The sequence below is a fragment of the Anomaloglossus baeobatrachus genome, chromosome 7 (genome assembly GCF_048569485.1).
Source record: "Anomaloglossus baeobatrachus isolate aAnoBae1 chromosome 7, aAnoBae1.hap1, whole genome shotgun sequence".
Classification (NCBI taxonomy): Eukaryota; Metazoa; Chordata; class Amphibia; order Anura; family Aromobatidae; genus Anomaloglossus; species Anomaloglossus baeobatrachus.
In genome coordinates, this window is record NC_134359.1 from 267,521,721 (window position 1) to 267,546,642 (window position 24,922).

The window sequence follows — 24,922 nt, forward strand, 5'->3', positions numbered from 1 at the left end:
TCCTCCACTGCTTCCCTCTGACTCACTATCACTACACTACTCCTTCCAGCTTCTCCACCGCACCACTAGCTGAGATGTGAAGGCCATGCCCCCTCCTGGCTCTACCCAGGGGTCCCCTCTAGGATGTGTGTGAGACCTAGTTAAGGTGTGTCTATATGTCCACACCCTATTCAGCCTTTGGGATTACCTGTTTGTACTGACCCAGCATGGGTGCAGTACTCAGTGGTGCCTGACCAGGTCAGGGGCGCCACAGTTGCGCCACAGGGGTGGAAGGAAAATCCAGGACGTTGCCTGAGGAGAATCCATTGAGCTCGGAGTGGGGAGAGATACCATGCTGGCCGCAAGAGTTCAGTGAACTGGACTGTGAGAAAACCTAGAGCATTGCTCAGTCGGTACCCGACCCAGGATAAGACATCGCCCAGATGAGCCCAGCTGCCTCGTGACCCAGGAGAAAAAAGCTGCCTCTCTTCAGCCCCAGAGAGGTGCGCACCAATGGATTTCATACCCCAAGAGAGGGTCGATTCCCCAGACCGTATTGTGAGTTTGTACTTGTGCGCACTGGTTAAGGTTTAGTGCAGGCCTCTATAGTAAGAGAGCGGTGTCCACTAGAGTTGTGCGCGGTTCTAGGTTCGAGGTTCTCCAGTTCTAGGCTCAAGTGATTTTGGGGCCTGTTCTAGATCGAACTACACCTCGAGCTTTTTGCAAAAGCTCGATAGTTCTAGAAACGTTCGATAATGGTTCTAGCAGCAAAAAAACAGCTAATTCCTAGCTGGCTTTCCGCTGTAATAGTGTAAGTCACTCTGTGACTCACACTATTATGACATTTCAGTGTATAGTGTGCGGGAACAGCGCATTCAGATCACTGCTGTTTGTATAATGGCGATCGCCATTTTTTTTTTTTTTCCTTGTCTTCCTTCCCTAAGCGCGCGCGTGTAGTGGGGCGGGCCAGCATGTCAGCCAATCCCAGACACACACACAGCTAAGTGGACTTTTAGCCAGAGAAGCAACGGCATGTGTGATAGGATGTCCATGTCACATGTCCCTGCATTATAAAAACGAGTATCTGCCCGTCCGGACGCCATTATCTCTTCTGCGTCCTTGGTGTCAGACATCACTGGCGCAGCTCCGTCCTTTGTCCTATCGCCGATACAGCTGTATGCGCTCCATACACAGCGCTGGACAGCTTAGGGATAGCACTTTCTATAAGTCCTTTTAAGGGCTCGTACCGGCAGGGTCAGAGCCATAGGTGACAGGTCCTGAAAACAGAGACAGCGTCTGTGTAGCTAAGGTCAGGGATTTCGTCGCTGCATTTCCCCATTAGGAGGGAATAGAAAGGCAGGCTTCCTTTCCTCTACCCAGAGCCCCACAACCCTGGCACTGTACCCTCCTGTCCTCTGCACACTCCAACTCATTATAACTAAGCCATTATACTAGCAAACACTCAGTGTACCTAGTGGCATCCTAAACGTGGCTATTGGACTTTTGTCTAGTCACACTAGTGCAAAGACATTTGCAGCACGTCTGCCTGCATTGCACACTCCAACTCATTATAACTAAGCCATTATACTAGCAAACACTCAGTGTACCTAGTGGCATCCTAAACGTGGCTATTGGACTTTTGTCTAGTCACACTAGTGCAAAGACATTTGCAGCACGTCTGCCTGCATTGCACACTCCAACTCATTATAACTAAGCCATTATACTAGCAAACACTCAGTGTACCTAGTGGCATCCTAAACGTGGCTATTGGACTTCTGTATAGTCACACTAGTGCAAAGACATTTGCAGCACGTCTGCCTGCATTGCACACTCAAACTCATAACTAAGCCATTATACTAGCAAACACTCAGTGTACCTAGTGGCATCCTAAACGTGGCTATTGGACTTTTGTCTAGTCACACTAGTGCAAAGACATTTGCAGCACCTCTACCTGCATTGCACACTCCAACTCATTATAACTAAGCCATTATACTAGCAATTTATGCTGCCAGTTTAAGGGCCGTAGTTGCATTGTCAGGGATATTTATTCTTTATTATTCTGCTGTTAATAAAGCTAGACCACCTCTGCAATCTACACCACCTCTCAATTTTTACTACCACATTTTCAGTGCACAATCTTGTCGCAATCAACATGAGTGGCAAAATGACAGATGCTGCTGGAAAGGGGAAGAGGCGTGGTGGAAAAGGAAAAAAAGGGTTTGTCCGTGGGGAAGGTGGCAAAGCTACATTATCATCTGCTGAAGATAGACCATCTACCAGCAAAAGTAAGATGTCTACTACTTACCGTGGACAATCCGATGTGCTCCCTTTTTTACGGACACGGACAACAGGAACAAAGCTAGATGATGGCCAAAAAAGCAAAATGCTTGAATGGATCTCAAGTGGTCCAACAAGTGCCCTCTCAGCCACTTCAAGTGCCGCATCCAAAAAACAGCAGTCCTCTGAGTTGTCATCCCAATCAAACTTGCTTTCTCCCAGCTCTGAAGTCTCCATCAGCCCTGCACAGTATGGTGGAACTGAGATGGCTGAGTCTGCAGAGCTGTTCAGTCACACTATAGCCTGGGAATCAGAGGTCTGCTCCCAAGCTACAGTGAGTACAGAACATGAAATGATCTGCAGTGATGCCCAGAACCTTTGTGACTCTGATTCAGGCCGTGAGGACCAAGTTTCTGAGCCAAATGTTGACCCTTTGTCACAAACTGTAACACCTGTGGTTATAGACAATGAGGAACATACTGATAAAGATGAGACGCAGATACCCGATTGGGATGACAACTTAAATATTCGGTCAGGGCAAGAAGAGGCTCGGTCTGAGGGGGAGGGGAGTGCAAACACAACAATTGATGATGAAGTTCTAGATCCCACCTACTGTCAACCCACAGTCAGGCACTCGAGGAGGTCAACAGAGGTGGTGGAGGAGGATGCAACTGATGACGAAGTTACCTTGCGCCTTCCTGGACAGAGTCGGAGTACTGGTAGCACGTCTACAACTGCATCCTCAGCCACCACTCTGCCTCTGAGCACTAGTCGGGGTGGATCAACAGGTCGCATGCCCTCTAAGCCTTGCCTAGCCTGGTCCTTTTTTGACATAGCAAAAGATCGCCCAAATTATGTGATCTGTAAAATTTGTCATGGTTCTATTAGTAGAGGTCAAAACCTCAGCAGTTTGACAACTTCTTCCATGAATCGTCACATGAATAAATATCATATGTCCCGGTGGGAAGCTCACCTTGCTGCAATGCGGCCTAGCGGAGCGAACCATCCACCGCCTGCCCCTTCCAGTGCATCCGCGCGCTCTTCATCTTCTAGAACTGTGGGGACAGCTGTCACACCTGTTTTTCCACGCACAACTTCCACCACTGTAACCGCAACAGGCACTTTACTTGGTAGGTCGTCAGTTGGTTTGGAAGGGGAAACAACTGAGTGTGTACAGCTCTCTCAGACATCGATAGCACCAACGTTGGATGAAGGCAACATCATGTCTCCGCCTGCACTTTCCTCACAAACCTGCATTTTTCCAGGGACACCCTACTCAACACCGTCTACACACAGCAGCCAGATCTCTGTCCCTCAGATGTGGTCAAATAAAAGGCCACTTCCTGCGACCCATGACAAAGCTAAGAGGTTGACTCTATCCCTCTGTAAGCTCTTGGCTACCGAAATGCTGCCTTTCCGCCTGGTGGACACACAGGATTTTAGAGACCTTATGTCTGTCGCTGTGCCCCAGTACCAGATGCCTAGTCGCCACTACTTCTCTAAGAAAGGTGTGCCCGCGCTACACCAGCATGTCGCACACAACATCACCGCTTCCTTGAGAAACTCTGTGTGTGAACGGGTGCATTTCACCACCGATACTTGGACCAGTAAGCATGGACAGGGACGTTACATGTCGCTGACTGGGCACTGGGTAACTATGGTGATAGATGGTGAAGGGTCTGCTGCACAAGTCTTGCCGTCCCCACGACTTGTGTGTCAATCCTCTGTCTGTCCAAGTTCCGCCACTGCTTCTGCCTCCTCCACCTCATCTGGGTCCTCTACCTCCGCCCCAAGCCTGCCTGGTCAGGCCACCAGCGTTCTCACTGTGCAGAAGGAATCACGCACGCCTCATTACTATGCTGGCAGCAGAGCGCAACGGCATCAGGCGGTCTTTAGCTTGACATGTCTTGGGAATAAGAGTCACACAGCTGAGGAGTTGTGGTCAGCTCTGCGGTCCGAGTTTAATAAATGGTTGTCTCCGCTCAACCTGCAGCCTGGTAAGGCCGTGTGCGACAATGCTGCAAACCTGGGTGCGGCCCTTCGCCTGGGCAAGGTGACACACGTGCCTTGTATGGCTCACGTGTTGAACCTTGTTGTCCAGCAATTTTTAACACACTATCCTGGCCTAGATGGCCTTCTGAACAGGGCACGAAAACTGTCTGCTCACTTCCGCCGTTCAACCGCCGCAGCTGAGCGACTTGCATCGCTCCAGAAGTCTTTCGGCCTGCCGGTTCATCGCCTGAAATGCGATGTGGCGACACGCTGGAATTCAACTCTCCACATGTTACAGCGACTGTGGCAGCACCGCCGAGCCCTGGTGCAATACGTCATGACGTATAGCCTGGGCCAACGAGATGCAGAGGTGGGGCAGATCACCCTGATGGAGTGGTCTCAGATCAAGGACCTATGCACCCTTCTGCACAGTTTCGACATGGCGACGAATATGTTTAGCGCTGACAATGCCATTATCAGCATGACAATTCCAGTCATTTACATGCTGGAGGACACGCTAAACACTATTCGGAGTCAGGGGGTGGGACAACAGTAAGGGGAGGAACTACAGGAGGATTCATATGCGCAAGGGACAACAACATCACCAAGGTCCAGACGTTCATCATCACCAACGCGGCAGGCATGGGAACATGGGGGACAGGGATCAACAAGGGTGCATGGTAGCAGGCTAAATGTTGAGGAAGGTGCAGGACAACATGAAGAAATGGAGGACGAACTGTCCATGGACATGGAAGACTCAGCGGATGAGGGAGACCTTGATCAAATTTCTGTTGAAAGAGGTTGGGGGGAGATGTCAGAGGAAGAAAGAACGGTTAGCACCTCTATGCCAAAAACACAGCGTGGACTTGGTCCGCATGGCTGCGCAAGACACATGAGTGCTTTCTTGTTGCACTACCTCCAACATGACCCTCGTATTGTCAAAATTAGAAGTGATGATGACTACTGGCTTGCCACACTATTAGATCCCCGGTACAAGTCCAAATTTTGTGACATAATTCCAGCCATAGAAAGGGACGCACGTATGCAGGAGTATCAGCAGAAGCTGTTACTCGATCTTAGCTCGGCTTTTCCACCAAACAACCGTGCAGGTGCAGGGAGTGATTCTCCCAGTTGTAACTTGACAAACATGGGACGGTCTCGTCATCTTCAACAGTCTACCCGTACCAGTAGCACCGTATCTGGTGCTGGTAACAGCAATTTTATGGAATCTTTTCATAATTTTTTTAGACCCTCCTTTGCAAGGCCACCAGAGACAACAAGTCTGACACATAGTCAACGGCTGGAGAGGATGATACAGGAGTATCTCCAAATGAACATCGATGCCATTACTTTGCAAATGGAGCCTTGCTCATTTTGGGCTTCAAATCTAGAAAAATGGCCAGAGCTATCCAGTTACGCCTTGGAGATCTTGTCGTGTCCAGCTGCCAGCGTTGTCTCTGAACGTGTCTTCAGTGCTGCTGGGTGTGTGCTGACAGATAAGCGCACGAGTCTGTCCAGTGACAATGTGGACAGACTAACGTTCATCAAAATGAACAAGTCATGGATCCAGAAGGAATTTACTACCCCTGTGTCATCCTGGGGAGAGTAAATGCTTGTGGATTTGGAATGTGCTTGATGCAAATCAAAACATCCTGTTTGCAACTAGGGCACAAGTGCTGCTACTGAAAGGGGTGGGTGTGTGTGGGGCCCAATTTTTGGAAAAAAGGGAGACTCCGCTTTGAGTAACCCTTGCTTGCTGTGTTTTTAAAAATGATCCTAGATGAACAGATCTGGGATCAGGAAAGACTTTGCTACCTACCCCGGTGTCATCCTGGGGACGGTTAAGTAAGGCGTTTTTTTGACTGTGCTTGATGCAAATCTAGCTGTGAAGTGTACAACTGGGGCACAACTGCTGCCACTGAAGGGGTGGGTGTGTGTGGGGCCCAATTTTTTGAAAAAAGGGAGACTCCGCTTGGAGTAACCCTTGCTTACATTGTTTTTAAAAGAAGCCAAGATGAACAGAGCTGGGATCAGGAAAGACTTTGCTACCTACCCCGGTGTCATCCTGGGGACGGTTAAGAATAGCGTATTTTTGAATGTGCTTGATGCAAATCAAGCTGTGAAGTGTACAACTGGGGCACAACTGCTGCCACTGAAGGGGTGGGTCTGTGTGGAGCCCAATTTTTGGAAAAAAGGGAGACTCCGCTTGGAGTAACCCTTGCTTGCTGTGTTTTTAAAAATGATCCTAGATGAACAGATCTGGGATCAGGAAAGACTTTGCTACCTACCCCGGTGTCATCCTGGGGACGGTTAAGTATGGCGTATTTTTGAATGTGCTTGATGCAAATCTAGCTGTGAAGTGTCCAACTGGGGCACAACTGCTGCCACTGAAGGGGTGGGTGTGTGTGGGGCCCAATTTTTGGAAAAAAGGGAGACTCCGCTTGGAGTAACCCTTGCTAGCTGTGTTTTTTAAAAGGAGCCAAGATGAACAGATCTGGGATCAGGAAAGACTTTGCTACCTACCCCGGTGTCATCCTGGGGACGGTTAAGAATAGCGTATTTTTGAATGTGCTGATGCAAATCTAGCTGTGAAGTGTACAACTAGGGCACAAGTGCTGCCACTGAATGGGTGGGTGTGTGTGGGGCCCAATTTTTGGAAAAAAGGGAGACTCCGCTTGAAGTAACCCTTGCTTACATTGTTTTTAAAAGAAGCCAAGATGAACAGAGCTGGGATCAGGAAAGACTTTGCTACCTACCCCGGTGTCATCCTGGGGACGGTTAAGAATAGCGTATTTTTGAAGTGCTTGATGCAAATCTAGCTGTGAAGTGTACAACTGGGGCACAACTGCTGCCACTGAAGGGGTGGGTGTGTGTGGGGCCCAATTTTTGGAAAAAAGGGAGACTCCGCTTGGAGTAACCCTTACTTGCTGTGTTTTTTAAAAGGAGCCAAGATGAACAGAGCTGGGATCAGGAAAGACTTTGCTACCTACCCCGGTGTCATCCTGGGGACGGTTAAGTATGGCGTATTTTTGAATGTGCTTGATGCAAATCTAGCTGTGAAGTGTACAACTGGGGCACAACTGCTGCCACTGAAGGGGTGTCTGTGTGGCCCAATTTTTGGAAAAAAGGGAGACTCCGCTTGGAGTCACCTTGCGGTGTTTTACATGATTTTAGAAGGGCATGCCATGCCTATATCTGTGTCTCGTCCTCTTTTTCCTTGTCCAGCTCTTTTGTTTTCGCATGAGTATATGTCCTTGTCACTTTCCCATGTGTTTGTGTTGTGTTGTGAGTTGTTTGTCACCTTTTGGACACCTTTGAGGGTGTTTTCTAGGTGTTTTTATGTGTTTCTGATTGCCTGCCATTGTTTCCTATGTAGTTCGAGTTCGGTTCGTCGAACGTTCGACGAACCGAACTCGAACGGGAGCTCCGTTCGGCGAACCGACTTCGAGCCGAACCGGGACCGGTTCGCTCATCTCTAGTGTCCACACATTCCCATTAGTGGGGACCAGTTAGGTTAGAGCACAGAGTAAAAAAGTATAAGTATATATTATCTCCAGTTGTTGTACTTTTATTCATTCTAATATCTGAGGAGACAATTGTAGTTTGCTCCAGCTAAGTAGCTCAATTGTGTTTTATCCCCTGTTCCAGAATACCCCTTTCCGTGGTGCCCAGCAGCTCCTTATGTATTATGTCCCTGCAAAAAAATACCCTTTTTATCTGTAAGCTCATCTAGTACCGTAAGTTTAGCCCGGTTACACAGAGGTCAGTCTGTGATGGGTGGCGACATTACTGATGTAGCCACTCTTGAGACATTCCGGCTCTCATACTGCCCTCTATGTGACTGGTGAGTGTTTTTATATATAAAACATTTTTTGTGTGTGTTCTTTGCTCTTTTTACTTCCTGGGTTAGTAATAAGGGTGTCTGATAGACACCTCTCCATTACTAACACCAGGGCTTGAGGCCAGCTGACACTACACATCTGACATCAACCCCCCAAAAATATTACGGCAATTGCCACTGCACCAGGGCAATTGGGAAGACCTGGGCAAAGTGCCACAATTGGCACATTTAAATGATGTGCCAATTCTGGGGCAGCTGCGGGCTACAATTTTTTGTCTGGCTATCCTCACATGTTTATTGGCTAACAGCTGAGAAACATGTGGGGGGGGATTCAAGCATGGCGCTCAAGCTAACTAGAATGATGTCACTGCTCATCGCTGCTTTATCTCTGCCTAAATTTGCAGCATGTGGTCATGTACCATGATTCTGTGCTGTGATTAATAAAGTGGTGAAAGAGGTGTTTTTGTATTTTATTTCAAATAAAGGATTTTTTCTGTGTTTGTGTTTATTTTTTTGCACTTACAGATTACTAATGGGGGTCTCATAGATGCCTCTCATTACTAATATAGGGCTTAATGCCAGCAGTGAACTGACATTAAACCCCATATTACCCCGATTGCCACTGCACCAGGGCAATCAGAAAGTTCCGGGTAAAGTGCTGGGGTTGTTGCATCTAATAGCTGCAACAATCCTGGGCAGCTGCAGGCTAATATTTTTAGGCTGGGGGCGAATAAGCATGGGTCACCCTAGCTGTCTGGCATTATCTTGGCTGGGCACCAAAATTGGGGGGGATCAAACGCCGTTTTTTAAAATTATTTATTTAAACAATTAAAAAAAAAGACGCATGCGGTAACTCCTGTTTTGATACACAGCCAAGATAAGTGCACGGCTGGGGGCTGGAGCCTGTAGCCATAACTTTATTTGTGCTCGGTATCATAATATGGGGGGACTCTACGCCAATTTTTTAAAATGTATTTATTTTTACTGTACGAGACCTGCAGACCAGGTCTGTGACAGAGGGCGTCAGATAGGCTGTCATTCAGCGTGGCGGCGCGTCTGACTGCAACCAATCACAGATACCAATGAGTGGGGGAAGCAGTGAATATGCATGAGCCTAATGAGTGGCCTGGGAAGAAGAATGAGAAGTCGTGTGACTGTTGAGAAGTCGTGGGACCTTACCGCCGCGCCGTCTGCTTGCCATAGATTATATGGTGACCAGCATCCAGGAAGATACCAGAAATGAATACCCCACCGACCATGAGTTGGCGGGGGATTAACTTGCGAGTCCTCCCATCACTTGTTAGAAACGCAGGGAAAAAATGCAAGAAGATAAAACATGCTTCAGTTTTTTTGTCAGAAGTTTGTGACAAATAAACTGCAGACAAAAAAAAACAACAACGTGCGCACAGCAAATCTGAATTCTCATAGACTTTGAAGGAAGTCAAAAGTGAGAACTTTCTGACAACAAAACTGCACCAAAAAACGCGGCAAAAAAACTCAGCGTGTGCGTGTACGCCCATATACAGTCAAAAGTATGAGGTTTCGTAAGTTATTACCCTGTAAAAATCAAAGCAATGGAGAACACCATACACGGACTTGTACAGTTGACTTTAATGGGGTCACAGATGGGTGGTGGTCACAGAAGGGAGCACAGTGGTTCCAAATATTAGAGTGCAGCATGACTTATTTATTTGAAGTTGTGTCTGATGCTACTTATGAAATCAGAAAGCCCTGTTCGCATCTTCCCACCAATTAACACATACACAATTGGGTTCAAGCAGCTGTTCGAATAAGCAAGAGTGATCAAGAGCGGCAGGAATGCAAGGACGTTGAACATGAGTATGAAGTTCATATTGAGAACAGCGATGAATAACACAGTCTCTGCAATGAACACTGGGGTCCATGTTATAAAAAACACCAGGATGATGACGAGGACGATCCTATAGAGCCTGTGAGGGTTAACGGTCTTGGATCTTCTCACACGTACAATTATGGTTATATTACAAATTATCACTATGCCAAGAGGAAAAAAATATCCCATTATAAGGAAAGGTACCACATACTTCTTAGACGTAAATATCAAATGGTTCCACAAATTGAGAGCATTCTCACCACCACAACATGTTTCGGAGAAGCACTGTTCAAAGAAGGGTCTGAACGTGGAGTAGATGTTAGAAGTTAACATGTCTCCTGTTGTGTTCTCGCTGCTCACGTTAGATCCATTGTTGACTCCTACAATACCAAAGCTTTTACTGCCAAAGTAGCTGCATAGTGTGACTTGTCCAATTGTCACTTCACCACTATAGTAGAACACTGGGACACTGGACACAAATGTAAAAATCCAGATTAAAGCACAGACCCAAAAAGAAACACGTTGGGACATGAATTTGAGGTGGAACATTGGCTGAGTTACGGACAAAACTCTGGCAATATTTAAGGAGATAAGGATTAAAATACTGGCATGCATGTTGGCAGCTAAAGAAAAGAGAAAGAGTTTACAGATGTGTGGCCCAAAGGTCCAGGTGCCTTTAAGAACTGCAAAGGAATGAAGGGGTAAGGTAAGGAGACAGAAGAAATCAGCAACCGCCAAATTCAGAAACCAGTATTTAGACTTGTTTTTCTTGATGACAAATCCGAGAAAAAAGATGACAATTGCATTTCCCATCAGTCCCAATAGACAGGTCACGATGGACCACACAAAATTAAAGTGCCTAAGGACAGATGTGTACGATTCCCAGTATTTGATGAGACGACGGATGTCCACAATGGAGTAACAGAGACCATGGACCGAAGACATATTTCCAGTGTTAGATCCTAGAAATTGAGCAGAAGCATTCAGTTAGAGTCATGGTCTGGTAAGGTAATCACAACAAAACATATACAGCTGCACACTGAAATGCTAACAATGAATATTACTGCTATAGAAATATTTGAAAAAAAAGAGAAATTTAGCATATGTATTGGCCAATGCCAGATAAGCAAATAATTTTTATAGTAATGTAAGGTTGTATTGGATGCATGACGTGCTTTTATGTTTTCCAGGTGTTCGCATGGTTGTGGACAACCATGGTTAAAGAGGGGAGGAATGTAGGAGGGTGACCAGTGCCCTGCAGCCCCTCTGAAGACGTCATGGTTATTTTGTGTATTTATGTATGGGAAATGTTGTTTATATGTGTGTGCTCTTGGGTGCACTGTTTTCAGGCAACCACTAGGTGTCACTGCTCCCTGGCCCCTTAGCTTGGGGTTGGGATGGAAAACAGGGCTGAAGCCGTTAAAGGTTAAATCTGCCCAGCAACAGTGAGTTGACAGTTGGGATTAGTCAGATAGGGACACCATGGAATAAAGAGAAGAAGCTGTACCTGAGGGAGGTATCGTTAAAGAAGTCCAGAGTAATTCGGCCAGACCCTCAGGGTCACTTGAATAAACCCAGATCAAGTGGCCAAAGCAAACTTTTCAGCAGCTGGCTGCAGAAATAGGCACAGACCGTACTTGAAGTTGTGGCCTTGATTCTAGTGGAATGTCCGGGAAGCAACTGACTCCAATAGGACCGGGCTAGGCGTGAGGTAACATAGACCTGGGTGAACAAGTCATCACAGAGACAGTGGTGAAGGAACTCCATCCAGTAGTGAATCACATCCCTGTAGGAGGGGACAAGATCCATGTGGATTCCATGACATTACTAGCTGCCACTGGTGTTGCTGGGAAGAAGAAGCCATCCTATAGTAGCTGGAGAGATGTGCAGGAGGGAGCAGTGTGCAGGACAATGTGAAGTGAAACCAAACCGTAACATGCCTGCAACGTTCAAGCTATGTGCCCGCAGTGTATGTAACGTGCCTGTAACCTTCACACTATGTGCCCACAGAGGATGTGCTCCACGGAAACTGTGTGAGTTATTCAGTAAAGAAGTGTTAAATATTATCCTGGACTTCGTGTCTGAATTTGCCCTGAACTTGCACTGATATTCTAGTTTGTACAAGAGCTATTAGTCTGAGGCCACACGGGGATTACTGAGAATGCTCGCATGACCCTCGGCTCACAGCGGGAGCCGAGTATCATGCGAGTGCCATGCGACAGTGGTCTGATCGTGCGATCAGACCACAGCTGCGGAGAGGAGGGATTTATCTCCTTATCTCCTCCGTTGCCGGTTGATACAAGAATGGCACTGGTCTCGCGTTACACCGGGGTAACGCAAGTGCAATGCGATGTTTCTCTCACCCCCATAGACTTGAATGGGTGCGAGTGAAACAGGATCGCATTCCACCCACAGCATGCTGCGACTGTTTTCTCGGTCCGATTAGGGCTGAAAAAACAATCACTCATGGGAGCGGGCCCATAGAGTAATATTGGTCCAAGTGGAATGAGATTTTTTATCGCATTCCATTCCCTCCCTATTACTCACCATGTGTGCTCACCCTTATGGTACAGTCCAGCAAGGGTTACTAGTCTGTTCAGGAACCAGTTATGGTGAAGGTGTGGCAGCTGTGAGCTAAATTTACCCATGTAGGATTACATACTTGCATAACAGTATAGGCATGATGCATAATGATAATGTAAGGTATAATGTATAAGGTATAGCAATGTTATAATTAGAATGTTTGGTAGCAGAGTCCTGCCTAGAAAACGGTTTCTGTAGCAAGCAAGAGTCTTTCAATTCTTTTTTAATCCAAAGATTTTTATTGTTTTCAAACAAGAAGAAAGACATTACAGAAAAGAAAGGCATAACATCATACAATGCCGAGACATCAACGCCCTAACGGGCGAGTCAAGGCCACAAGAATCTTGAACACTGGAAAAGGGGGGGGAAGGTATGGGTGGGAGAGGGGGGGGGAAGGTAACTTACAACAATACATGAAGTTAACTTATTGCATAAGGAAACAGAATTGGTCCGAACGACACGTTATATGACTTCCCGCCCAACCTACTACACAAGCAGGTTGTTACAATTTTAGAGGGGGTGAGGCCCTGGGAGAAACTGACCACATCACCCAACGCTTTTTAATTTTGTAAGGCCAAGGAGGCGCTACTGGCTAACAGAGTTTTATAATGGAAGCGTTTCTAGCTATCACTTCCTCCATAACCGGTATCTCAGGGGATTTCCACCTATCTGCGATATACTGTCTGGCTGAGATTAGGATATGAGAGATGCACTGAGCAATGGGGGCTGGAAAGGCGTCTAAACCCATATGTAGAATCCCCATTTGAGGTGAGGGAGGGAGTCTAGTCTCACACACTTCTGCTATTAGGTCGAAGACCTGATTCCAAAAGCTGAAAATTTCCGGGCAAGACCACCAGAGGTGCCCTAGTGTTCCCGTCATGCCACAACTCTTCCAACAAAGGGGAGAGTAATTTTCCGCAAAACTAGCTATCTGAGCAGGACACCTATACCATCCCATGTGTACTTTCTTAATCTGCTCCAAATGGTTGAGGCAGGCGGAGGACCCAAGCATCACCCGGGAGGCCGCATGCCACTGATGGGCTGGCAAGGAGAGGGATAATTCTCTTTCCCACTTTGTCATGTATGGTAGAGTCTGTCCTACCGATCGAAAGGTGAAGTGGCGGTATAATAAGGACATGCCTCTGACAGATGTCGAGTCCTTCAGAGGAAAGTCTGCCAAAAACTGATGTCTTGATGTTGATGAACTCAGACGGAAAGTGCTTAAAAAATGCCTAATTTGAAGATATTGGTAAAAGACCTGCCTGGGTAGGTTGAATTTAGACAACAGCTCAGAAAAAGGTAAGAAGGACCCCCTGTCAAATAAATCTGACACTCAAAGGGACTCAATTTGTCCCCAAGCCCTAAGGTCGAGTCTTTCAATTCTTGTTGAGGGATTTTCATCCATTCTTTCTTGGAGATGTCTTTCAGTTCTATGAGATTCCTGGCTTGTCTTGCATGCTCTGCTCTTTTGAGGTCTACCCACAGATTTTCAATGATATTCAGGTCAGGGGATTCTGAGGGCCATTGTAAAATGTTAAGCTTGCGCCTTTTGAGGTTGTTTATTGTGGATTTTGGCATGTTTAGGACCATTATGCATTTGTAGAAGCCATACTCTTTACTCCTCTTTTCAACTTCAGCTTTTTTTTAATAGATGTTGTTATTCTTGCATCAAGAATTTGTTGAAATTTCATTGAATCCATTCTTCCTTCTACCTGTGAAATTTTCCCCGTGCCATTGGCTGTAACACAACCCCAAAGTATGATTGATCCACCCCATGCTGAATGGTTGGCAACATTTTCTTTTCTTGAAATTTTGTTCCCTTTTTTCTCCACACATACCTTTGATCATTGTGGTCAAAGAGTTTTATTTTAACCTTACTTGAGTTCCCAGCTGCTGGGACATCTGGAGACTGTGAACTGTTACCAGAGTTTAAAGCCTCCCAACAGCTGGGAACTCAAGGAACATGAAAAGCTCTCTTAAAGGCTCCCTCAAAGTTACCGGGTTGAAAGCTGCCACGAGACCCGATGGCTGTGAGCTCTAGTAACCTGCCAGGAGGCTCAGTGGGTGTGAGCTCTCGTAACCCTTACTTTCTTTCTTCGGCAGCCCCCCTACACCATTTGCAGCCCCCCTACGTCATTTTATAACACTTAGGTTATCCCAACCATTGAATTCAATGGGATTCGGTATGTTCGTTGAACTGTTCATCGAATACCAGATCATTTAGTGAATCCGAACCGAGCCTTAAAATTTTTGCTCATCTCTACTGAAGGCAAGCTCAAGGAAAGTCTATGAGTCTCTCTTTAAAGGGGTATCCTCAAGTTTGGAAGTATCCTCTATCTGTAAAAAAGGGAATAACTTCCTTATCACTCATGATTGGATCTGGGACCCCCACCAATCCAGAGAACCGATACTTTGAAGATCTCCGTGTGAATGAAGCAGTGATCAATCACGTACACTGTCACCCAATTTACTCTTAATGGGATTACTGATAACCAGGGTATTGCAATACTTGGCTATTTCCATTGGTCCCATTGAAGATGTAGGAGTGACAGTGAGCATGATCAACCACCACTTCCTTCACATAGGGTTCTTCAAAGCCCTGTTTCTCTGGATCGACAGGGGTCCCAGTGGTTGAACCCCCAGCAATAAAGGAAGTTGTTTCCTATTCAGTGGATATAGGATAACTTCTAAAGTTGAGAATATTCCTTCAACTAACGTTGTGTATTGAACAAAATGAATCCAGTTCTTTGCTAAATGTTTCTATCCCATCATTTTTGCACTTTGTAAGTGTCTTTGCAATAGGACCCCTGCAATTGTGATGCCCTGGCCTATCAGGTCGTCACAGGGTATTGTGCAATCTGCCCTTCCGCACAGTATCCAAATCCTCCTTGGTTTGGTGTTGCTAAGAGCAGAGACAGTCAAAAACCTAGGAACACTTTGCACCACACCCACCAGACACACCATTGGGGGGCCTGAAGGGAATAGGGCCACCCACTTGGGGGGTTGGTAGGGGAGAGTTAGAAGTGTTAGAGGAAGAGAATTGTGAGGAGCAAGAGAGTGAGAGCTGTGAGGAGCAGGGCTCCTTGTAATACTAGGTGGCAGACGTTGGTCTGGACCTGGTAGGAGCTGGAACCACGGTCGTAGGGGATCGTGTCAAGGGGCACGGATCTGCCAAGGAGGGCAGCCGGTGGCCTTGAGCCATCTCTGGGCAGGGGCCAGGGCACAACGAGGTACGTGGACCCTAGACCGGGAAGTAGCTCCATGCATCCTGGTAATTTACCCGACGAGGGTGAAGTCTGTGAGCCTGACTTCCATACCAGGAAAAATCTTTGAAGAAATTATTAAACAACATTTATGCAAGTACCTGGATGAGAATGAAGTGATTATCCAGAGCCAGCATGGGTTTGTAACTAATAAGTCATGTCAGACTAACTTAATTTCCTTTTATGACAAAATCACTGACTGGGTGGATTAGGGAAATGCAGTAGATATAGTATATCTTGACTTCAGTAAAGCATTTGAGAAAGTATCTCATACAATCCTTATTGAAAAAATGACCAAGTGTAGAATGGACAAGGCAACTGTTAGATGGATTTGTAACTGGCTTAGTGATCGGAGTGAAAGAGTGGTCATAAATGGCTGCACATCCAGTTGGAAGACTGTTTCAAGTGGGGTACCACAGGGCTCTATCCTGGGCCCCGTGTTGTTCAACATCTTTATCAATGATTTAGATGAAGGTATTAAGGGAAAACTGATTAAATTTGCTGATGACACAAAGTTAGGAGAAATAGCTAATACTAGAGAAGAGAGAGAAAGATTCAACAAGATCTAAACAAGCTGGAACAATGGGCAGTAACTAACAGAATGGTTTTTAACAGGGAGAAATGCAAAGTCATACATCTTGGCAAGAATAATGAAAAGAGCATATACAGCATGGGAGGAATAGAGCTATCAAAAAGCATGTGTGAAAAAGACTTAGGTATACTAATAGATCACAGACTGAACATGAGTCAACAGTGTGATGCAGCAGCAAAAAAGGCAAACACCATTCTAGGATGTATTAACAGAAGCATACAGTCTAGATCACGTGAAGTCATGATCCCCCTTTACTCCTCTTTGGTCAGACCTCATCTGGAATACTGTGTCCAGTTCTGGGCACCACATTTTAAAAAAGACATCAACAAACTGGAGCAAGTTCAGAGAAGAGTGACCAGAATGGTGACTGGACTGCAAACCATGTCCTATGAGGAACAGTTACAGGATTTAGGATTGTTTAGCTTGAAAAAGAGAAGACTGAGAGGAGACTTAATAGCTGTCTACAAATATCTTAAAGGCTGTCACACTGTAGAGGGATCAGTTTTAGTCTCATTTTCACAAGGAAAGACTAGAAGCAATGGGATTAAACTGATGGGGAGGATCCACAGATTAGATATTAGAAAAAACTTTTTGTCAGTGAGGGTGATCAATGAGTGGAACATGCTGCCACGAGAGGTTGTGAGTTCTCCTTCAATGGAAGTCTTTAAAAAGAGGTTGGACGGATCTGTCTGGGATGATTTAGTGAATCCTGCTTTGAGCAGGGGGTTGGACTAGATGACCCAGGAGGTCCATTCCAACTCTAATATTCTATGATTCTATGATCCTATGAACTGTTCAATTACCAGAGTATTGGATGTTATAACTGTTTCATGGTCACAAGGTGACAGTTCCTGAGACAAGGGCTCCTATGCTGTTCCTCGCGCTAGGTGACCCTAGGCTATCACTAACCTCCAGGTTACTCCTGATGGTGGAGATGCCTGAATCCTGTTCCTGGCTATGCTCCTGACCAGCACTACTTTGATATCCCCTCCAAACAGGGATGGACAAGGCAGGAATGTGATAGAAAATAGATAAAGACAGACATGTCATGCGATGTTCAGCTCTGCACACACCTGCTGGTACTTTGGCTTCAGACTTACACTGTAGTCTGACAAGCAACCTGAGGCTTCTGAATTGTTCAGCAGTGCTGGGCGTCGGCTGGTTCAGGTTCACTGGTCTTCAGTCAGCTCTGCAGGAGTTAATCCCTGCACACTGGTGAGCAGAAACTAAGAGCTCAGGTTGCTGATTGCAGTGTGCAGCTGTCTCCTCCCTATATAAAGCATGCCTTTCTTCCTTTTTGTGCCGATGATAGCTTATACGATCTCAGTCTAGACGTTTCTCTTGTTTATGGTTATTTGTGCTGCGCTTCTGAGTGGTGTGAGCATTCCTCTGTTGTGCATTACTTCCTCCCCTTTTTCATTACTCCCCAGTACACATATTGTCTCTCCTGTGTGTTTTGAGTGCTGTGTGTACGAGTTTCCATTCTCCCTTGTCCGTGCTGAATTTTGGGGTTTTGTCTTTGTGCTTTCCAGCCTGCCTCGAGGGTGTTAAAGAGGGAGAGTAAGATAAGGGTCCGGGCAGGAGTTAGGGTCATGCTGGGGAATTGAGCATGGTTACCATCAAACCTACCTTCGAGAAAAGGAACAGCGCAGGCTCACGAGTCTTAGATCCAGCCTAGGGACTCCTGTACTGTCTCCATGTAACCCATGACAGACAAGGCAAAACCAAAATTATGATATACTGCACACACAAAAGAATAGACAATGAGATACTCAAGAGAAAGGAAAGAGCAGGAAGGTAAAAACAAAAAGGCAACAAGGGTTAGCTCTACAACCACACTCAGCAACTAGTATAAGAACCACCAGATAGTCTGGATCACAACACCTCACCAGATCAGCTAAGATAAACTATAGTTGACATAGAAGGAAGGATGTAGCCAGCATATATAGGAGGGGAGCAGATGTGATTGGCTTTCCCACAACATGTGATCAAAGAAGACTAACAAGCAGACTAGCAGAGATTAACTCTCGCTTGCCTGCCTAGTAATTACTAATTACCACTCTGCAGGTTGATGCCCGAGTCTGCCTGCATTGATCACAGACACCAGAAAAGTTAGCGGGCATAGTGTCAGAATCCATAGTCTGAGTAGAATCCGACGCTGCCATGACAGTCGGTGAAGTTTGAAAGCTAAAAGTAAATCAGATGAAACTTGCCAATCACTTGACTTAGCCATGTCAATAGCCTCGATTATGCCCATGGATAGTCAAAGTATGAATTGTCCTATATTATAATCCTTTGAAAATCAAAACAATGGAGAACTCAATATAGGCACTTGTACAGTTGACTTTAATGTGGTCACAGATGGGTGGTGGTCACAGAACTGAGCACGGTGGTTCCAAATAATAGAATGCAGTATGACTTATGTGTAGTTATGTCTGATGCTACTTATGAAATCAAAAAGCCCTGTTCGCATCTTCCCACCAATTAACACATACACAATTGGGTTCAAGCAGCTGTTCGAGTAAGCAAGGGTGATCAAGAGCGGCAGGAATGCAAGCACGTTGAACATGAGTATGAAGTTCATATTGAGAACAGCGATGAATGCCACAGTCTCTGCGATGAACACTGGGGTCCATGTTATAAAAAACACCAGGATGATGACGAGGACGATCCTATAGAGCCTGTGAGGATTAGCGGTCTTGGATCTTCTCACATGCACAATTATGGTTATATTACAAATTATTACAATGACAAGAGGAATAAAATATCCAACGACAAGGAAAGGCATCACAAACTTCTTAGACGTAAGTATCAAATGGTTCCACAAATTGAGCGCATCCTCACCACCACAACATGTGTCGGATGAGCACTGTTCAAAGTAGGGTCTGAACTTGGAGACGATGTTAGAGGTTAAAATGTCTCCTGTTGTGTTCTCGCTGCTCACGTTATATCCATTGTTGGCTACTACGACTCCAAAGCTTTTACTGCCAAAGTAGCTGCATAGTGTGAGTTGTCCAATTTTCACTTCACCACTATAGTAGAACACCGGGACACTGGACACTAGTGTAAAAGTCCAGATTAAAGCACAAATCCAAAAAGAAACACGTTGGGACATGAATTTGAGGTGGAACATCGGCTGAGTTACAGACAAAACTCTGGCAATATTTAAGGAGATAAGAATTAAAACACTGGCATACATATTAACACATAAAGTGAAGAGAAAGAGTTTACAGATGTATGGCCCAAAAGTCCAGGTGCCATAAAGAACTCCAAAGGCATGAAGGGGTAACGTAAGGAGAGCGAAGAAATCAGCAACCGCCAAATTCAGAAACCAGTATTTAGACTTGTGTTTCTTCATAACGAATCCGAGAAAAAAGATGACAATTGCATTTCCCACCAGTCCCAATAGACAGGTAACGATGGACACCACAAAGTTAAAGTACTTAAGGAAAGATGTGTAGGAGTCCCAGTATTCGATCAGAAGACGGATGTCCACAATGGAGTAACAGAGAGCATGGGGCAAAGTCATGATTCCAGTGTTAGATCCTAGAGATTAAGCAGAGGCATTCAGTTAGAGTTATGGTCTGCGACTGGGAAAGTACTGTATTTTTCAGATTATAAAACGCACTTTTCCTCCCAAACATTTGGGAGGAAAGTGAGGGGTGTGTCTTATAATCTGAAGGTAGCTTACCGGGATGGTGGAGAGGGGTCGCAAGAGGCTGGGGGAATGCTGCGGCAGCTGTGCAGGGGCTGTAGTGGCTGGTGCGGGGTCTGCAGCGGATGGTGATGGTGGTGCGACTGTGCGGTGCCTGAAGCCGCTGTGCAGGTTCTACAGCAGCTGGGGCTGCAGTGTGGGGTCTCCGATGGCTAGACTGGCGCTGTGGGTCGGGCGGTGGGTGAGGACTTTAAATAATGCCGCCCGGAGTTGGCGCGTGCATAGATGGAGCTCTCGGCTCAAGCTCTCATCTGTGTAGGCACTGCCTTTGGCCTATTGATCTCCCTCCAGCGGACTTAAGGAAAATGGCGCCCGGAGGTAACGCTTGCGCAGATGAGATCTCAGCTTGCCATTGAGCCTAGAACTCAATCTGTGCTGACTCCGGGTACAATTTCTTTGAAGTTCTCACTGCCCGCAGTCGCCACCACTGCCCCAGCACGGCAGCCTGAGCCTCCGCCACAGCCCCAGCCTCCGCCGCTGCACCAGCGCAGCCTACAGTTTCTGGGACACCCACCCTCCCTACCTCCTGTGATTCCACCTCCTTTGCTACTGCCCCACCCATTAAGACACCACCGGATTAAAAGACGGACCCCATTTTTTTCACCTTTTTTTGCTCTTAATTTGGGGTGCGTCTTATAATCCGGTGCGTCTTATAAAACGAAAAATACGGTAATCAGATACAAGACAGTATTCACACCCTTTCTGTTCAATATTTATTCCTCAGAAATCCATAACTTATCAGTGATCAGCAAAAGTATTCAACAAGTTCAACTAAATATGAACTCTGATGGTTGGTTTCAGGGCTAGACGGCGACTGAAGTTCAATCCTGGCATTCCAAAGATCCATCTCACCCACCCACTTCCTTAGATGGGGTCTCTATTACAAATTATAATACCTTGCCTGTTGTTGGAGTAAAACATAGAATCATAGAATGATAGAGTTGGAAGGGACCTCAAGGGCTATTGGGTCCAATCTCCTGCGAGTGCAGGTTTTCCTAAATCATCCCAGCTATATGTTTATCCAGTTTCCACTTGAAGATTTCCATTGATGGAGACCTCACTACCTCCCGCGGTAGCCTGTTCCAGTCTCATGATTTTGTTTAAGACCAATAATACTGCTATAACTAAATAATACCACCACAGAGTAATGGAATAATGCCACCATACGGATATTAAAGAAGATGTATGTCACTGAGTAAGTTTTTGACTCTGTTGTTCCCTGTCTGCAATGTCGCATGGTGCTGGGAGATAGCCGTGGGCCAGGTAGTCATCTCTTACGTCCTGGCACGTTACATGAAAGAAGGGCTCCTGGCTGGGAGTATGGACTCATGTTAAGGAGGTGATTCACCCATACAGGCTGCATGATGCCGATGACCTCCGCTGGCCAGGAACAGATGTTAACCAGTTCAATGAGGGAGACCACTGTTTTTTAATAAACGCGTAGTTTGTAAAAGTCATATCTTCCGCTTATGGTTCAGTGTCTTGTCTTTTTCTTAAATGAGCTAGTTTGCCAATATGGCCGAAATTAAGGGTGCTTTACATGCTGCGACATCGCTAGCGATCTCGTTAGCGATGTGACACGCTAGATCGCAGATGCGATCTAACGAGATCGCACATGTGACTGGCGCTATAAAAACGACCTATGTGCGATCAAGGCAGATCACATCTGCGATCTGGGTGTCACATCGCTAAGAAGATCGCTAGCGATGTCGCAGCACGTAAAGCACCCTTTAGCCTTTAGCTCTCTGACACTTAGGGAACTCCCGCCTAGGGCAATCACTCACTTTGTCTTATGCTTCAGTTTCATCCTGGCCCTTTACATTAAGAGTTATAAACTCGGGGCCATATTGCTGGGTGTCCTTTCTTTTCTATGTTCTTCAGTTAATCCTCTGACCTGTCTGTAATAGATCACTCTGTATCTTGGTAAACTCTCTCTCCAAGATCTCCCTATCCATGGCTTCGGTCTACTCTCCCTCTAGGTACACCCAAATTATGCGGCTCTGTTGTCTAGCCAGACCTTAGGTCCGTCACTACTGCATGCTAGGCCCTATCTGCCCCCCTGACAGGAAACTATCACTGTCCCCGTACTCTAGCCCCTCCCACTCTGGACTTATCTCTAACCTATAACTTTCATTTATCCTGCTGTCTGGCACAATACAGTCTATCACTAACAACACGTTACAATTCACAATGCACCTGAATAACACATCACATTATACATTACATATCATAACAATAGCATTGGTGTCTTCAAAGGGGAATATGGGCAATATGCCATCTCCTCACAGCAAGACAATAGCCACAAGGAGGTGAATAGAGCAGCATATTGTGCATGTGCCATGTGTCTATATTCAAAGTATTTAGAGCTGAAGATAGCTTCTCCAGGCCAGGGTGTATGGGGGTGGGCAGATAGTCACGTTCCTTCCTGAAGACACCAATCTCAATGTTGTATTGTAATGTGAATTGTGTCATGCGCCTTTGTATATAATGTATTATGTAAACTGTAGTGTGATGATATGTGTTACGTATGATGTACAGTAATGTTTTCATGTATAGTACAATAATAGGTATAAGGTATAGTGGTAAGGTAATGTAATGTGCAATAATGTATATGTCATGCCTCAAGACTTAATCCGGTGACCTTGTGCTACTTGGTCATGTTCTTACCTTGCTGAGCCACAGCCTGGTCAGTCCCTGTCCAAATACTGATGGCCTATTTACTTTCCTTTGCTTCTCTTCAATTGGTTTGTGGTTATCACCTTTTCTCAATTGCTCAAATTGCTCATTGTCTTTGGCCTATCACATCCCAGGTGGGGTTATTTATACTCTCCTATTCCAGCCATTCTCTGCTGGTTATATTTCCATGTGGATGTCTGCTAAAGAGTATCAGTGCTGCAGTTTTGGGATTTAGGCAGAGACCAGTGTGGTTTTCCCTGTGTCCTCTCTTTTGTCGCTGCTACAAATACATCTTGTTTTCTGTTAGACCATTAGACGTTTTCCTTTCTCTGCACATATTATTTCTCCTTTATCTATTTGTGCACTTTTTTATGCTTCCTCACTTTGGTTCCTTTTCTACCTCTTTTAATGTATAAGGTATAGCAATGTTATAATTAGAATGTTTGGTAGCAGAGTTCTGCCCGGCAAGAGACTGCAAGGTCAGAGACAGTAAAGTTTTGGGACTAGCCCACAATGGGAGGACCTAGAGCTTAGAAGGATTCAGCTAGTCTGTTTTTAATCATGTGATGTCATAGACCTAATGGAAAAGAGAAGAATTAACTGGACAGAAAGGCAAAATGAGTAATTGTAAGTACAAAGTGCAACATAATATGATGTCTGCATTGCATTTAAAGGATACAAACTTTGATGGAAAGGCTTCTTTAACAAATCCCCAAAGACTTCCCATCTCCAAGATCCTATTGTAATATGTAGTAGGTGTGATAATAATAATATTAGCAAATACCTCCAATTAGAAATGTAGTATAGTTCTCCTGATATAGCCATGTCTCTAACCTCATGTACGGGACATAGCAACTTAGATATCAATAGCAACAACCAACTAAATAGCTAACTGTCACTATATGAGTGGCTGTAACCATGGATAGTTAAGCTGCAATGGTAAGAGACATGGCTATATCAGGAGGATTATACTACATTTCTAATTGAAGGTATGTGCTAATATTATTATTATTATTATTATTGCGCTTACTACATATCAGGATGGGATCTAAGAGATGGGAATACCCATTTAAGTCATTGGGGGTCCATCAATGTTTTTATCCTGGTAATATATTGCAGTCATATTATATAGCTCTGTGCACTGTGTACGCTGGTGAATCTTTTTCATGTGAATCACTAACGATCCCAGTTCTGTAGAATTGTATTTCCGTCTTTCCTTCCTGCGGTCACCATCAGTATATAATATCACATAATATGGAGCCTCCGCCCCCAGGAGGTGCATGTCCTGTGCATTAGCCACAATATAAGTGTATCCTCGTCATACACATGATGGCTATGTAGTGATAAGCTCAGTAACATCATTATGCGGTATTACACACATTATCTCAAGCTTCATTACCATTACTACCAGTAAGTGAGCAATAAAAGAGATATACCATCAGTACAGAGGTAACTGAGACAGTTCTGTCACTAAATGCAGTTTTACATACATTTTGGAAAAAAAATTTGCTAATTCGGCTCTGCTACATCTGTACTATCAGCAGACAAGGTGCACTTTATTTTATTAACCTTTTCCATATTTTGAAAAATAAACAACAGAAACCGGCAAGATGTGAATTAATTTAACCCTCTCGTGAATCAGATATAAATATGGGTATCAGTACACAATATCTATCTATCTATCTATCTATCTATCTATCTATCTATCTATCTATCATCTATATCTATCCCTATCTATGCCTCTATCTATCTATCTATCCATCTCTCTATTATCTATCTATCTATCCCTCTATCTATCTATCTATATCTATCTATTCATCCATCATACTTCTATCTATCATCTATCTATCCCTATCTATGCCTCTATCTATCTATCCATCTATCCATCCATCTATCCATCCCTCTATCTATCTATCCATCTATCTATCTATTCCGCTATCCATCCTTCTATCTATACATCCATATATCTATAATCTATCTATCTATCTATCCCTCTATCATCTATCTATCTAACCAACCAACCCTCTATCTATCTAGATATATAAACAGGAGCTGTGGACAAAGAGCGCAATAGGGTCTTACCCTTATAGACACAGGGTATGGAGGGGAGCAATACTACTCACCATATGCAGTTGTGAAAGTCACAACTACT

At 45.1% G+C, this 24,922-nt stretch overlaps 1 protein-coding gene across 2 annotated transcripts in view; it reads right to left on the reverse strand.

Moving 5' to 3' along the window:
* Positions 1-9,689: 9,689 nt before the first annotated feature.
* LOC142245427 (chemerin-like receptor 1) overlaps positions 9,690-24,922 on the reverse strand; it is a 19,139-nt gene continuing 3,906 nt past the window's right edge. The window contains exon 2 of one of the 2 annotated variants that reach the window (XM_075318120.1): positions 9,690-10,903. In XM_075318120.1, the coding sequence (XP_075174235.1) occupies positions 9,777-10,886 (1,110 nt within the window). In that variant the 5' untranslated portion in view covers positions 10,887-10,903 and the 3' untranslated portion in view covers positions 9,690-9,776. Of the gene's footprint in view, positions 10,904-12,788; positions 19,926-24,922 lie in introns of those variants that run through there. The other variant, XM_075318121.1, reaches the window with a different exon arrangement.